The following is a 16,103-nucleotide window of genomic DNA, read 5'->3' on the forward strand; positions in this document are numbered from 1 at the left end:
GTGGCTGGGGTTACAGACGTGCTCCACCAGGCCAGCATCCTCCTCCTCCTCATCATCATCATCACACACACACACACACACACACACACACACACACACCCTCCTCCTCATCTCTCTCTCTCTCTCACACACACACACACACACACACACACACCCTCCTCCTCATCACACACACACACACACACCCTCCTCATCACACACACACACCCCCTCCTCCTCATCACACACACACACACACACACACACCCTCCTCATCACACACACACACACCCTCATCACACACACACACATCCTCCTCCTCATCACACAACACACACACACACACACACACACACACACACACACACACACACACACACAATGCTGAGTTGGGTAGTCTAGCTGGATTGAGCAGTCCCAGTACCACAGATGTGGTGGCTGAGAAGGACCCTGCCTCTATGTAGCCTGTGAGACTCCGGCCACTCCTCACGCTGAGGAGTGCTCCTGAGGTGTGAGGCTGACCTGAGGCTGTGCTCCTGGCCTCACTCCCGGCTTCTGTGTGTCTTCTTTTGGAGCCTTGGGATCTGAAGCTGCTGGTGCTGTTCATTATGTGGTGAGTCCATTTCTATAAGGAGGCCTGCCTGAGACAAGTGTGAGGTGTGGGGGTGAGAAGCTGAGGAAGCCCTTCCCATGGGTAGCCCGAGGAGCTGATCTTTCTTCTCAGATGGTTCTCTACTATTGAAGTCCTTCCAGGTGTTTTCTGGGCAAGCAGGTCTCAGGATGTGGTCTGAAAACCACCAGCAGCCACAGCAGAATTTGACAGTTTGTTCAAAGTGCCAAGTCAGTCCCCATCCTCCTGCCCACTCAGTCGGGTGCTCTGGAATGACTGTTTTATGGAGTCCTCGGTGATGCCGATGCTTGCTCCGGACCAAGGGCCTGTGAGCCTTCACTCATATTTTCTCATAATTGATGTCAGGGAGCCTTCAAACAGGAAGCTCTATCTGTCTTTAATTTTAAAAAAAAAATTTTTTTCAAGACAGGGTTTCTCTCTGTGCAGCTCTGACTGTCCTGGAACTCGCTCTGTAGACCAGGTTGGCCTCGAACTCACAGAGATCTGCCTGCCTCTGCCTCCTGAGTGCTGGGATTAAATTAAAGGCATGTGCCGCCACCACCTGCAAAGCTCTTTATTTTTAATAAGCCAAACCAAAGTATCATCCATGGCCATTAAGTCTGGACTTCCATTAGCTGGTAAATGGGTGTAATGATCCTAAGGACTAAGGGGGTCCAGCCCCTCGATCATCCCCTCCCAGGGTCAGGGAAGAATCTACAACCAGCTGATAATTAATTTTTGATGATAGGAAATGAATCTATGTACATGAAACTCCTTAGTTCATACACTTTATTCTTCTGAGTAGTTCTCCTTCTACACAGCTTCTACTCTGCTCTCATGCCTAGTTCCTTTCTTGGCTGATTTCTCTCTACATTTATCTGCTATCCCCTCTAGGTTCTATCTAAATTCCTTCATCTTGGTTCTGCCCCATCTAGGTTCTCATCCATCTAGTTCTTTCCCATATCAGCTCCTCTCCCATCTCCTTCTTCCTCGTCTTGTTCTTCCTCATCTGGCTCTTCCTCATCTTCCATCTCATTCCTCTAGTACTCTCTTTTAGCCCTTCAATCTAGTTCTTCCCATCTAGTCTGTTCCTCTCTAGTTCTTACCCATCTAGTTCTTCCATTCTCTTTTTCCCTCTCTCTCTCCTCCTCTCCATCTCCTTATTCTCTCTCTTAAGTCTCTCGGGAATCCAATTATAAACCCAAGCAATAGCAATCCTCTGGCAGAGCAAGGTCACCAGGCTTGAATTCTTACAGGGTCATAAAGGCAGGTAAGAATTTTCCCCAGGCAGTGACCATCAGGCTTTCTTTTACAAGCCAAAAGGGGAGTGGTAAAGGAGGAGGTCAATAGAGAGCTAATGATGGGTTAGTATATCACGAAGGGGATTTGTGTGCTCAGTCTACATTCCTGGAAGTGCTTAGGTGAGGAGTTAGGCGTCTATAATGTTAGTAATCAAAAAGGTAGCACAAGGACATTCAGGCCCGGTGGCAGCCAGCAGAGACATACAGGCCCAGAGGCTGCCCACAGAGGTAGACAGGCCCGGTGGCGGAGACAAGCAGACGCAGGAAGGCCTGTGGCGGCGACCCGCGGAGGTAGACGGGCCTGGTGGCTGAAGCCAACAGGGACATTCAGGCCTGGCGGCAGCCGGCAGAAACATACAGGCCCAGCAGCGGCCCACAGAGGTAGACAGGCCCGGCAGTAGTGACAAGCAGAGGTAGGTAGCCCCGCGGCAGCAGCCGGCAGAGACATACAGGCCCGGCGGTGGCCCGCAGAGGCAGACAGACCAACTGGCAGCTGACAGGGACATACAGGCCCGGCAGCGGACCGCAGAGGTAGACAGGCCCAGCGACAGAGACAAGCAGACGTAGCTTGGAACAGGGACACCTCTAACCCCAACACCCTGGGAAGAAGCTATCTCCGTGGGACAGAACCAGAATGAATCTGAACACTCCGTCTGAGGACAACCCAGGGCCCAGCTGCTGATCCTGCAAAACCCAACAACTTGGAGGTGTTGGTGAGACTACCCCGCTCAACTGAAACCCATCTGGGAGAGGATTCAGATGCCTACAGTTTGAAGTCTGAAGAAGCAAGATCAGCTGAGGAGTTGACGAATGAACAAAACGTGACCTGGGAACATAGAAGAAGGTGCTGCCCAGCCACCAAACCAGATCACCAGAATCATAAGTATATACTTCACCGACTGAGATCAGCTGCCCCTGAAGAAATAGACCAATAGCACCAATTTAACCAAGAACTCCTACTAAACCAAGACTAAAAATTAGAACAAGAGAGGCACTCTCAGACACAGACACCACCTGCACCGCACAGAGGAAGAGATGAGTAGACGCCAGTGCAAAAATACAGGCAACAACATAAAGACCTATATGGCAACATCAGAACCTAGTGATTCTACACCTGCAAGACCTGAACATACCAAGACAGAAGAAACAGAAGAAATCAACCCTAAAAATGACTTTAAGAAGATGATAAAGGCCCGTAAAGAAGAAATAAAACATTCCCTCAAAGAGGAAATAAAAACTTTCCTTAAAGAGGAAATGAAAAACTCCTTTAAAGAGGAAATAAAAAACTCCCTTAAAGAAAGGGAAGAAAAGGTGAACAAAAAATGGGAAGAAATCAAAGAAAGCCAAGAAAAAGCAATTAAACAGATGAAAGAAACATTCCAAGATCTGAGAAATGAATTTGAGACAATAAAGAAAACACATGCTGAGGGAATGCTGGAAATAGAAATCCTGACTAAAGGAACAGGAACTACAGAAACAAGCATAACCAACCGATTGCAAGAGATGGAACAGAGAGTCTCTGACACTGAAGACACAATAGAGAAAATAGATTTGTCAGTCAAAGAAAACACTAAAGACAAAAAACTCGTAACACAAAATGTCCAGGAAACTTGGGACACCATGAAAAGACCAAACCTAAGAATAATAGGGATAGAAGAAGGAGAAGAATACCAACTCAAAGGCACAGAAAATATATTCAACAAAATCATAGACGAAAACTTTCCTAACCTAAAGAAAGAAATACCTATGAAGATACAAGAAGCTTACAGAACACCAAATAGGCTGGATCCAAAAAAAAAAGTCCTCTTGCCACATAATAATCAAAACACTAAACACACAGAACAAAGAAAAAATATAAAGAGCCGCAAAGGAAAAAGACCAAGTAACATATAAAGGCAAACCCATCAGAATAACACCAGACTACTCAATAGAGACTATGAAAGCTAGAAGATCATGGACAAATCTCATGCAGACACTAAGAGACCACAGATGCCAACCCAGACTATTATACCCAACAAAACTCTCAATCACCATAGGCGGAGTAAACAAAATATTCCAGGATAAAACCAGATTTAATCAATACCTGTCCACAAACCCAGCCCTACAGAAAGCACTAGAAGGGAAAATCCAACCCAAAGAAGCTAAACACATCCATGAAAAATCAAGCAATAGATAATCCCACATCAACATACACCACAGAGGACAACACAACACAACCACAAAAAAATAACAGGAATTAACAATCACTGGTCATTAATATCCATCAATGTCAATGGTCTTAACTCACCTATAAAAAGACACAGGCTAACAGAATGGATAAGAAAACAGGACCCATCCATCTGCTGCATACAAGAAACATACCTTAACTTCAAAGACAGACACTACCTCCGAGTAAAGGGCTGGGAAAAGGCTTTCCAAGCAAATGGACCTAAGAAACAAGCTGGTGTAGCTATCCTAATATCTAATAAAATAGACTTCAAACTAAAATCAATCAAAAGAGATCAGGATGGACATTACATATTTATCACGGGAAAAATCCACCAAGATGAAGTCTCGATTCTAAACATTTATGCTCCAAATACAAAAGCACCTACATTCATACAAGAAACACTACTAAAGTTTAAAACACACATCAAACCCCACACATTAGTAGTGGGAGATTTTAACACACCACTCTCACCAAAAGACAGATCTACCAGACTGAAACTTAACAAAGAAATAAAGGACCTAACAGATGTTATGACTCAAATGGACCTAGTAGATATCTACAGAACATTCCATCCTAACACAAAAGAATATACCTTCTTCTCAGCACCCCATGGAACCTTCTTAAAAATTGACCACATGCTTGGACACAAAACAAATCTCAACAGATACAAAAAAATTGGAATAACCTCTTGTATCTTATCAGACCACCATGCCTTAAAATTAGACCTCAACAACAACAAAAATTATAGAAAACCCACAAACTCATGGAAACTGAATAATGCCCACCTGAAACATCAGTGGGTCAAGGAAGAAATAAAGAAAGAAATTAAAGATTTCCTAGAATTCAACAAAAATGAAAGTACAACATACCCAAACTTATGGGACACTATGAAAGCAGTGCTAAGAGGAAAATTCATAGCTCTAAATGCACACATAAAGAAGATGGAGCAATCCCATACCAATGAATTAACAGCACAACTGAAAGCTCTAGAACAAAAAGAAACAAGCTCACCCAGGAGAAACAGACGCCAGGAAATAATCAAATTGAGGGCTGAAATCAACGAAATAGAAAACAAGAGAACAATACAAAAAATCAATGAAACAAAGAGTTGGTTCTTTGAAAAAATCAACAAGATAGACAAACCCCTAGCCAAATTAACCAAAAGGCAAAGAGAGAGCACCCAAATTCACAAAATCAGAAATGAAAAGGGAGACATAACAACAGACAACGAGGAAATCCAGAGAATCATCAGATCATACTTCAAAAACCTGTACTCCACAAAAATGGAAAACCAGGAAGAAATGGACAATTTTCTGGATAAATACCACATGCCAAAATTAAATCAAGACCAGATAAACCATTTAAATAGACCAATAACCCCTAAAGAAATAGAAACAGTCATCAAAAATCTCCCAACCAAAAAATCCCAGGACCAGATAGTTTCAGTGCAGATTTCTACCAGACATTCAAAGAAGAACTAATACCAATACTCTTCAAAGTGTTCCACACAATAGAAACAGAAGGAACACTACCAAACTCTTTTTATGAGGCTACAATTACCCTGATACCCAAACCACACAAAGATGTAACAAAGAAAGAGAACTACAGACCAATCTCCCTCATGAACATTGATGCAAAAATACTCAACAAAATATTGGCAAACCGAATCCAAGAGTACATCAAAACAATCATCCATCACAACCAAGTAGGATTCATCCCAGGGATGCAATGATGGTTCAACATATGAAAATCAGTCAATGTAATACACCATATAAACAAACTGAAAGAAAAAAAACACATGATCATCTCCTTAGATGCTGAAAAAGCCTTTGACAAAATCCAACACCCCTTCATGATAAAGGTCTTAGAAAGATCAGGAATACAAGGAACATTTCTAAACATAATAAAAGCAATTTATAGCAAGCCAACAGCAAACATCAAATTAAATGGAGAGAAACTCAAAGTGATACCACTAAATTCAGGAACAAGACAAGGCTGTCCACTCTCCCCATATTTATTCAATATAGTACTAGAAGTTCTAGCTAGAGCAGTAAGACAACAAAAGGAGATCAAAGGGATACAAATTGGCAAGGAAGAAGTCAAACTTTCACTATTTGCAGATGATATGATAGTATACATAAGTGACCCCAAAAACTCTACCAGGGAACTCCTACAGCTGATAAACTCCTTCAGTAAAGTGGCAGGATACAAGATCAACTCAAAAAAATCAGTAGCCCTCCTATACACAAATGATAAAAGGGCTGAGAAAGAAGTCAGAGAAACATCACCCTTTACAATAGCCACAAAATAATATAAAATACCTTGGGGTAACACTAACTAAACAAGTGAAAGACCTTTTTGATAAGAACTTTAAATCTCTAAAGAAAGAAATCGAAGAAGATATCAGAAAACGGAAGGATCTCCCATGCTCATGGATAGGTAGGATTAACATAGTAAAAATGGCAATCTTACCAAAAGCAATCTACAGATTCAATGCAATCCCCATCAAAATCCCAACACAATTCTTCACAGACTTGGAAAGAAAAATACTCAACTTCATATGGAAAAACAAAAGACCCAGGATAGCTAAAAGAATCCTATATGATAAAGCAACCTTTGGAGGCATCACAATCCCTGACCTCAAACTCTACTATAGAGCTATAGTAATAAAAACAGCTTGGTACTGGTATAAAAACTGACATATGGACCAATGGAATCGAATTGAAGACCCTGACATTAATCCATGCACATATGAACACCTGGTTTTTGACAAAGGAGCCAAAACTATACAATGGAAAAAAGAAAGTATCTTCAACAAATGGTGCTGGCATAACTGGATGACAATATGTAAAAGATTACAAATAGGCCGGGCGGTGGTGGCACACGCCTTTAATCCCAGCACTCGGGAGGCAGAGCCAGGTGGATCTCTGTGAGTTCGAGGCCAGCCTGGGCTACCGAGTGAGTTCCAGGAAAGGCGCAAAGCTACACAGAGAAACCCTGTCTCGAAAAACCAAAAAAAAAAAAAAAAAAAAAAAAAAAGATTACAAATAGATCCATATCTGTCACCATGCACAAAACTCAAGTCCAAGTGGATCAAAGACCTGAACATAAATCCAGTTACACTAAACTTAATAGAAAAGAAAGTAGGAAACACTCTTGAACGCATTGGCACCGGAGACTATTTCCTAAATAAAACACCAACAGCACAGACCCTGAGCACAACAATTAATAAATGGGACCTCTCGAAACTGAGAAGCTTTTGCAGGGCAAAAGACACAGTCAATAAGACAAAAAGACAGCCAACAGAATGGGAAAAGATCTTCACCAACCCCACATCTGACAGAGGATTGATCTCCACAGTATATAAAGAACTCAAGAAACTAGACATCAAAATACTGAACAGTCCAATTAAAAAATGGGCTAAAGAGCTAAACAGAGAATTCACAAAACAAGAACTACAAATGGCTGAAAGACATTTAAAGAAATGTTCAACATCCTTAATCATCAGAGAAATGCAAATCAAAATGACTCTGAGATACCACCTTACACCTGTCAGAATGGCTATGATCAAAAACACCAATGACAGCCAATGTTGGAGAGGATGTGGAGCAAAGGGAACACACCTCCAGTGTTGGTGGGAATGTAAACTTGTACTGTGGAAATCAGTATGGCGGTTTCTCAGAAAATTAGGAATCGAACTACCTCAAGACCCAGCCATCCCACTCTTGGGCATATACCCAAGGAATGCTGATTCATACCATAAAGATACATGCTCAGCTATGTTCATAGCAGCACTATTTGTAATAGTCAGAACCTGGAAACAACCTAGATGCCCATCAACGGAAGAATGGATGGAAAAAATGTGGTATATATACACAATGGAGTACTACTCAGCAGAGAAAAACAATGAAAGCATGAAATTTGCAGGCAAATGGATGGAACTAGAAAAAATCATCCTGAGTGAGGTAACCCAAACCCAGAAAGACAGTCATGGTATGTACTCACTCATAAGTGGATTCTAGATATAAAATAAAGAACAATCAGACCACAACCCATAGAACCATAGAGGCTATATATAGCATGGAGGTCCCTAGGACGACTGTGGCCTATAATAAATTTCGGTTTTACTCAATTATTGAAAAAAAAATAGTCAAATGAATGGAAACACATGAACTATGAACCAAAGGCTGAGGGGCCCCCAGCTGGATCAGACCCTCTGAATAGGTGAGACAGTTGATTGGCTTGATCAGTTTGGGAGGCAACTAGGCAGTGGGACCAAGTCCTGTGCTCATTGCATGAGTTGGCTGTTTGAAACCTGGAGCTTATGCAGGGACACTTGGCTCAGTCTGGGAGGAAGGGACTGGACCTGCCTGGACTGAGTCTACCAGGTTGATTCTACCAGGTTGATCGCAGTCCTCGGGGGAGGATTTGCCCTGGAGGAGGTGGGAATGGGGGGTAGGCTGGGGGTAAGGGGAGGGGTGGGAGGGGGGAGAATAGGGGAACCCGTGGCTGTTATGTAGAACTGAATGGTATTGTAAAATAAAATAAAATAAAGTAAAATAAAATAAAATAAAATAAAAAAGGTAGCACAAGAAATAAAGCTGTCCGCCTGTCCTCGGGAACGGGCGTTAAGGGTGTTACCTTAGTTCAGGAGATCGTCTGGCCTTGGATGCCGGGTAGGTATTTTAGATAAATACACTGTTAGGAGTTCTTGGAAGTACACATAGCATTAGAGGAAAATCACTGTAGGAACCAGCTAATATATGTGCAAAAGCTAAAATATCACCAAGACTTCTTAAGCCATGGCTTGACCTTCAGAAAAATCCTTGACTTTTCCAAGTAGTAGCTTTTGTAATAGTAGTTGAATTCCATTACATTTTCCTGCGGTTTGCAGCATGGTCCAACTGACCTGACAGGTTCATCCTGACCTCCAAAAGCCTGGAGGCCAGGGCACTTATGCTCAGAGCTGAGCCAAAGGTACAGCTGCCCTGAACCTCCAGAACAAGGTTGTTTTGTGTTTTGTCTTTGTTTGTTTGTTTTGTCCTTTGTTTTTGCTGGGAAAGAAAGGCTGGGAAGGTGGCTGACCTTCAGCCCTGTAGCTTCCAAGCTATGTGATTTGGGACACGTTACCTATCTTCTTTAAATTTCTTGGTATTGTGTGTAAAATAGCATTAATAATGCTTATGGTTTTACTTGGGGAATTCAGGGAAATGTGAACTCCTATCAAGCATGAGACAAAGGTCCCCATATTCTAAGGCAGCCTGCCTGTTAAAGCTCTGAACGTGGGCTACTGTTCCTTACACACTTCCCAAACTACTTCCCCTGCCAAAAAGAAAGTGGCAAGGCCTGACCCATACCTCCCTAGGAATCTGGTTCTGTGACTGCTGGGGGGTCCAGACAGTGCCAGAAGTCCTGAGTTAACTTCCAAACCCATATGAGGACACAGGAAGCAGTATAGTCCTAGAAGGCCCTATCTAGCTGGGTAGATCCTTCTGTGATGACCCAGAAGGACAGAAAGCGGCAGAAAAGGATCTTACCTAGCTCACAGTGGCAGGCCAAGCCTTCCAGTGACCCTGAAAGTGTGCTAGAGAAATCAGCTGTGATGCCCGCTTTGTTATCTATAAGCTCCTATCTTTTTTGGGTCAACAAAATATGGCCTTCTACAAGACACTTCATGGCCAGGCTTGCACAAAGACTGTGGACATTTTCTGGTGTATTTGGCACAGGCAGATGCTGAGAAAATCTGGGCTCGTGGTAGAAAGTGGCACATCTCAAGGCTGGCAGAACTGTCCTTGATAGGACACCATGTGTCCACAGGAGACGCTGTTCACATTAGCTACAGTGTATGGGGACAGGGACAACTGTGAGAGGAACGTCAGACAGACGTGAGCTTGCTCAGGAAATGACAGCCACCCAGTGCCGCCGGACCCAGGACGTGGGCTCAGCAGCCTGGAAGTGCTTTGGTGTGTCTGATGGCAAGCCTCTTAGCAAAGACAATCTCACTATTCTTTTAGCAAAAGTACAACTTCCTCTGAGTCCCCCAACAGCCGACAGTTCCAGGGATAAAATACAGGCTAGCTTAAGCAGCTTCTTACAAAGGTATGGAAAATGTCAGGAGGCTCTGTTTGGGAACATCCATTCGGGTGGGGATCAAACCAGAGAAACATGGTGTCCAGAAGTGTGAGAGTTGATGTTTAGGACATTCTAAAAACGAAAGACTGTGTGTTTTTTCTTTTCATTTTACTTGGTCCCCAGTTGGTGGAACCATTTGGGAAGGATTAGGAGGTGTGGCCTTGTTGGAGGAGGTGTGTCATTGGAATGGGCTTTGAGGTTTAAAAAGCCCATGCCATTTCCAGTTAGCTCTCTCTGTCTGCCTTGTGTTTGTGGATCAGATGTGAGCTCTCAGCTACTGCTCCGGTGCCATGCCTGCCTGCTGGTGCCATGCTCCCCACCGTGATGGCACGGACTCTAGCCCTCCAAAACTGTGAGCCCCCAAATTAAACTCAAACTCAGTGCTTTTTTTTTTTTTTTGTAAGTTGACTTAGTCATGGTGTCTCATCCCATCCCAACGGTAGAAAAGTAAGACAGCTTGGCCTCCTGAATCCTGGGGCAACACAGACACACTTCCAGCTTATTTTCTTTAATACTTAAGTGTATATTTGGCACAACTACTGTGGTGCAACTGAAATGGAAGGAGGAGACTAGTGAGAACTTAAAAGCTAAAGTCCCTGTATGTCTCTTGGATCACAAAAGAGGGTAAGAAATCTGGCCAGTGAGTCCCTTTCCAGAACTACCGTAAGATCTTCTGGCGCTGTTACTGGGTACATGACCTTAGGACTCTGAGTCTCTGTTGGTTTCCTTTCACATGAGAAAATCTTAGTTGCAGAACTGTCTGTGGAGCAGGCTGGAGGATGGATTTGGGTGGAGGAGGCTCTCAGAGACAGCACCCAGTAGGAGGGGCAGAGGGAGAACCTGGGCTCTATCTCCAGGGCTCTGTGAGCTGGACAGATTTTTCAGTTGGAAAGTTGTGTTGTTAGGAACCACCCAGATGAGTCATAGGTTTGCGGGTTGTTTGGGCACCTTTGTCAGCTTGTCAGAGAGGGCTTATCAGCAGGCATCACCCCTGAAGCTGTGGGAAGGAGCCCACAAGTCCTGCAGGGATGTCTGGGGTCTGCAGCAGAGCACCTGAGCCATGAGCCTCTGGCTAACTCATGGAAGCTGGGGAGAGAATGTCTGCCCAGTACTCACTGTCCCAATGGGACTGTAGGCCTGGTGCCTGGAGAGGGCAGCTGCGCATCTTCTGTTTTTAAGCTCCAGATGATACTACTTCAGAAGCACTTGCCTCCTTTGCCATGGGACCCATGGCAGCCTCCTCCCTCCACAGCTCCCGCAGATCTAGAACGTACACATGGCAGGTGTTAAACAGGCACTGGGCGTGGGGAAGGTGGCTGGGATTAGATCTTGGCTTGGCGGTGTCTAGGAATCTGTGAACTGCTGGGTTTGGAGGTGAGAAGTGGAAGAGATGAGACAGCTCCCAGAACCTGGTTATTCATCTCCTCCCTCTCTGCTTTCTAGTTCCAGTGGCGATTCTCCCGGGAAGAGACACGCAGCAGGCAGATGAGGAAATCCAAAGGTAAACGCAGCGCCAGAGACAAGCAGCAAGCAGAGGAGAACGAGAAGAATCTAGAAGACCAGTTTCCCAAGGCTGGGGATGTGGGAAACTGTGTGCTGGGGACACAGCAGTGGGCCAGAGCCTCTGGGGTCAGGGAGCAGAGGCAGGGCTCGGGGGCTGTGCAGAATGGCCCTGCTGGCCACAGCAGGGACTCGGAGGCCCCCAGGCGCTCAGACCCCACCCTGGAAGATGAGCTTGCTGCAGAGCCCGCTCCAGTAGAGGCAAATTGAGTCCGTGATTTGTGCTAGGCCTGCAATGTGATGGCAAACCTTGGGGGAGCTTGCTAGCAGCTGGTTCGTTCTCTGTTATCCTTTGGCTTGACCCATTGTTAGCTCAGCGGGCCCTGGGAGGGCTGGGGTCCGAAGGTGTTGTTTTCTGAACATCCACTGGAAAGCTGTCTTAATGATCCACTGACATTAGAGTGCAAAGTTGGGCTGTTCCTTCTAGACCTCAGGGTTGGAGGCCTGGTCCCAGCACTTCCCCGAGGGAGGGCATGGACCACACAGTACTTAGACTGCCCCACAGGGCTCCAGGGCACATCTGGGTCAACTTCTGGGACATCCTTCGCTACAAACCAAGGTTTTCGCTCACTCCTACATGCTGCTGCTCTGGGCGAGTACTTAGTAACGTTAACCCTGCAGCCCTGCAAGCTGTCCTTCTCCACCTGAACCTGGAGACCCTGCTGCGTTGGAAGGTGACGATGTTGGGGAAGGGGAGGTGTCCAAGCCTCCTGTCTTTCTCAAAGTAGTTCTACAGATACTGGAAACAAACAGGTAATTCTTTACACGCCTGCTCTTGCAGGATGTTCAAGAAAGTATTCTGTATTAATATCAATGCCAAAAAATGTTGTTTTTAAATTTTGTATCCCACATCTATGAATACGCCTGTCATTTCGGGCGGTTGGTAGTGGGTGCCCTTGTGCGCTGTTTTTGCTCATGTGTCACTGACTGAGTTGTGTGCTGTGCCTGCCACTTGTTTTTACTGTTCATAAAGTGTTGTTAAGGCTTTAAGTAGATGCATCTGGCAAACCTTAGAGAGAGAATACCGTTGTCTCGATGGAAACAGCCTGTCTCTTTCTTGTTTAGTTACTTAAAGCAATAAATCATCTGAGTTCAGTGCGTAGTGAGAAGTGTTTACCTGGTGTAGAAGAACTCTACCCCTCATGCCCTGGTGACAATCACACTCTCTACTCCCGACAGTGTGGTGGGCTGTGGCAAACAGCAGAGCCGCCGAAGCACACGGGGTGGGGGTGGGGGGCTCAAGCTTTGGTTAAAAAGACGTGGAAAGTGAATTCAGACTCCGCCAGGCGAGAGGAGAGCACAGGTTAGTTGTGATCAAACTCCTTTAACCTCAACGTTGATTCAGAAGTGTGGTTTCTAAGGTGTCGAGTAAGTTATTTAATGAGGAAAACCTTTTTCTTTTCCAAGTTTATTAAAATAAAATCTGTAAAGCCTTGTGCAGCGATATCTTTTTTAACTTTATGTGTCTGGGTGTTTTGCATGTGGGTATCATGTGTGCGTGTCTGTGTACCAGTTGCATGTCTGAAACTTGCTGAGGCCAGAAAAGTTTGTCAGATGCCTGGAACTGGAGTTGCAGATGGTTGGGAGCCTCCGAGGCTGGGGGGTTTTGGTTTGGGGTACATGTTTCAATAAGTAGCAGTGATGTTTTATTTACTGTGGGGGAACTTTTGAATTCTTTAGGGATATTGTTCCAGTATCAGGCTAACAGATAACACTGGGCTCTCTTCAAGGTTTTGTGTTTTTTCTTCTCCCTTGTACCCTGTTGATCCTGGCAGGTGTCACGGTATCATGGAAGGTCTCAAACTAGCTGTACTTTGGAAAAATAGGCGCAGTTAGCAAAACCATATAAACGCATGTGTTTTGTACATGAATATCGTTACATAGTCTGGTGTCACTAAAATGTGGTGATGTTGAAAAACAAGATGCAGTATCATCCTGTCTCATCTATTGACTCCATGCCTAATGTAATTAAAATCATCTGGGTTCCTTTTCTTTCTTCATTTTTTTCTGCACAGAACATTTCTAAGTTTATTAATTCAGAATTATAGAAAGTTTTGAGACCTTTAATCACACATGAGAATAAATTTATCAAGTTTGCTTTCATAATCTTTTTAATTAAAATATAATTACATCATTCTCCACCTTCCCTTTCCTCCCTCCAACCCTACCCATGTGTCCCCCACACTCCCTTTCAAGTCCATGCGCTCCTTTTAAAATTGTTATTGCTGCATGTGTACACACGCACATGTAAAACCAACCTGCTGAGTTTAGTTGCGATTACATGTATGTATATGATTTCAGGGCCGGCCACTTGGTGTTGGATAACTAACCTGGGAGTTCATACCTGGGGGAGACGATCTCTCCTTCTCAGCAGCCCCTACTTTCCTATAGTTCTTTGTCTAGGGGTGGGCTCGTGAGATTTCCCCTTGCAAGGTCAGTGTCTCTATTGGTGTTCCTTGTGCAGGTCTCATGTCGGCAGCCACGGCCTTGCAGTTTCGTGGGTGGAACTTCCCTGGCATTTCTAGGAGGCACAGTCTCGGCAGCTGTCCTCTGGCTCTTCCTGTCCTGTCCTCTGTTCTCCCTCTGTGTTCCCTGACTGCTAGGTGCAGGACCCTCTTGCAGAGGTGCCCACTAGGCCTGAGAACCTCACTATCACTCACTCTCTGCATTTTGACCAGTTGTGGTTTTCTGTAATGGTCTCTATCTACTTCAAAGACAAACATCTTCGATGAGGGCTGAGAGCTGCACTGACCTGTGGGGATGAGGATAAATATTTAGAATGCAGTTGAGAATTATGTTGAGCTGCACCGACCTGTGGGGATGAGGATACGAATTTAGAATGCAGTTGAGAATTATGTTGTCCTAGTAAAGTGGCAGTGGTAGGTTCTCTCCCAAGATGACTTCGGCCGCCCTGGGTGGCTGGCTAGGTTTCCAGCACCAGGCATGTTTTCCCTCCAGTTGAGTGGACCTTAAGTCTGGTTAGAATGCTGCTGGTTACCACCAAGATGAATGCCACTGCTGCCCCTTCCGGGAGCACCTTGCAGGGCCAGTCATTGGTGTGGTCATAGGTGTCACAGCTGGGTAGGATTATCGGTCACCCCCCTCGCTTGGCAGTTTACACAGCACCATTAAAGCTAGTGCTCCGAGATGAGGCTTTGGGGTCAGACCCCACTGCAATCTCCGAGTCCCATATCCAGAGTGCGTGGTGTCTCTAGCAGCAGGAACTCCCTTCAACCCCTGGGAGCAGCCGAAGGCAGCAGCAGCCGCTGATGTTAGTTTGTGAGTCTCCTGGACTCCCCTGACCACCAACTTCAAAGAGTATCTTTCATGTTTGGTAATTGCGGTTTTGGTGGAGTGTCTATGGCTCTTGTGAGGAGTACTGTCAGTCTAAATGACATAGCTTCATTAAGAATACTTATGCACATAGACTAATTGTATTGTATGTATGTGATTTTAGTTAAATAAACGAGAATATCATTCCTTCTGGCTTTTTAAAACATCCCTAGAGCTATTCTTCCCTCCTCCCCCCTCCTTGTACAGATTTCCTCTCTCATTCCCACTTAAAGTCCCCCATTTCCCCACTCCCCCTCATATCACTATTTCCTTCTAGTACCACACACACACACACAGATACACACACACACACACACACAGATACACACAGACACACACACACAGATACACACAGACACACACACACACACAGATACACACAGACACATACAGAGATACACACACCCACACAGAGACACACACACACAGAGACACACACACATACACATGTATACACACAGCACATACACACATGCACACACACATATATATACACACAGCACACACACACACCACACGCACACGTACACAAAGCACACGTGCATGCGAATTCACACGCACACATTCACACACACATGCATACACACACAGACACACACACATGCATACACACACAGACACACACACATGCATACACATAGCACACACACACAGCACACACACACAGCACACACACACACACACAGCATACACACACACACCATGATCCCTTGTACTTCCCTGGTTTTTGTGGTTACCTCAGGATATATACTCACATATGGAGATTAGAAGCTAGGAGCCACAGATGAGAGAACATTTGTCTTCCTGAGCCTGGATTACCTTAGTCAATATAATATTTTCTAGTTCTGTCATTTGCAAATTTCATGATTTCATTTTTCTTTATAGCGATATAGCATTTCATTATGTTTATGGACCACATTTTCATTATCCATTCATTCCAGTATGTATATGGACCACATTTTCATTATCCATTCATTCC

The 16,103-nt window shown here is 44.6% G+C and overlaps 1 protein-coding gene across 2 annotated transcripts in view; it reads left to right on the top strand.

Annotated features, from left to right (window-relative positions):
- The window catches only part of Rftn1 (raftlin, lipid raft linker 1), a 207,292-nt gene extending 194,066 nt beyond the window's left edge, over positions 1–13,226 (top strand). For both annotated transcript variants that reach the window (XM_028882505.2, XM_037200117.1), the window contains exon 10: positions 11,675–13,226. In XM_028882505.2, the coding sequence (XP_028738338.1) occupies positions 11,675–12,001 (327 nt within the window). In that variant the 3' untranslated portion in view covers positions 12,002–13,226. The remainder of the gene's footprint in view (positions 1–11,674) is intronic.
- The last annotated feature ends 2,877 nt before the right edge of the window (positions 13,227–16,103 follow it).

Source organism: Peromyscus leucopus, chromosome 16_21 (genome assembly GCF_004664715.2).
Source record: "Peromyscus leucopus breed LL Stock chromosome 16_21, UCI_PerLeu_2.1, whole genome shotgun sequence".
Taxonomy (NCBI): domain Eukaryota; kingdom Metazoa; phylum Chordata; class Mammalia; order Rodentia; family Cricetidae; genus Peromyscus; species Peromyscus leucopus.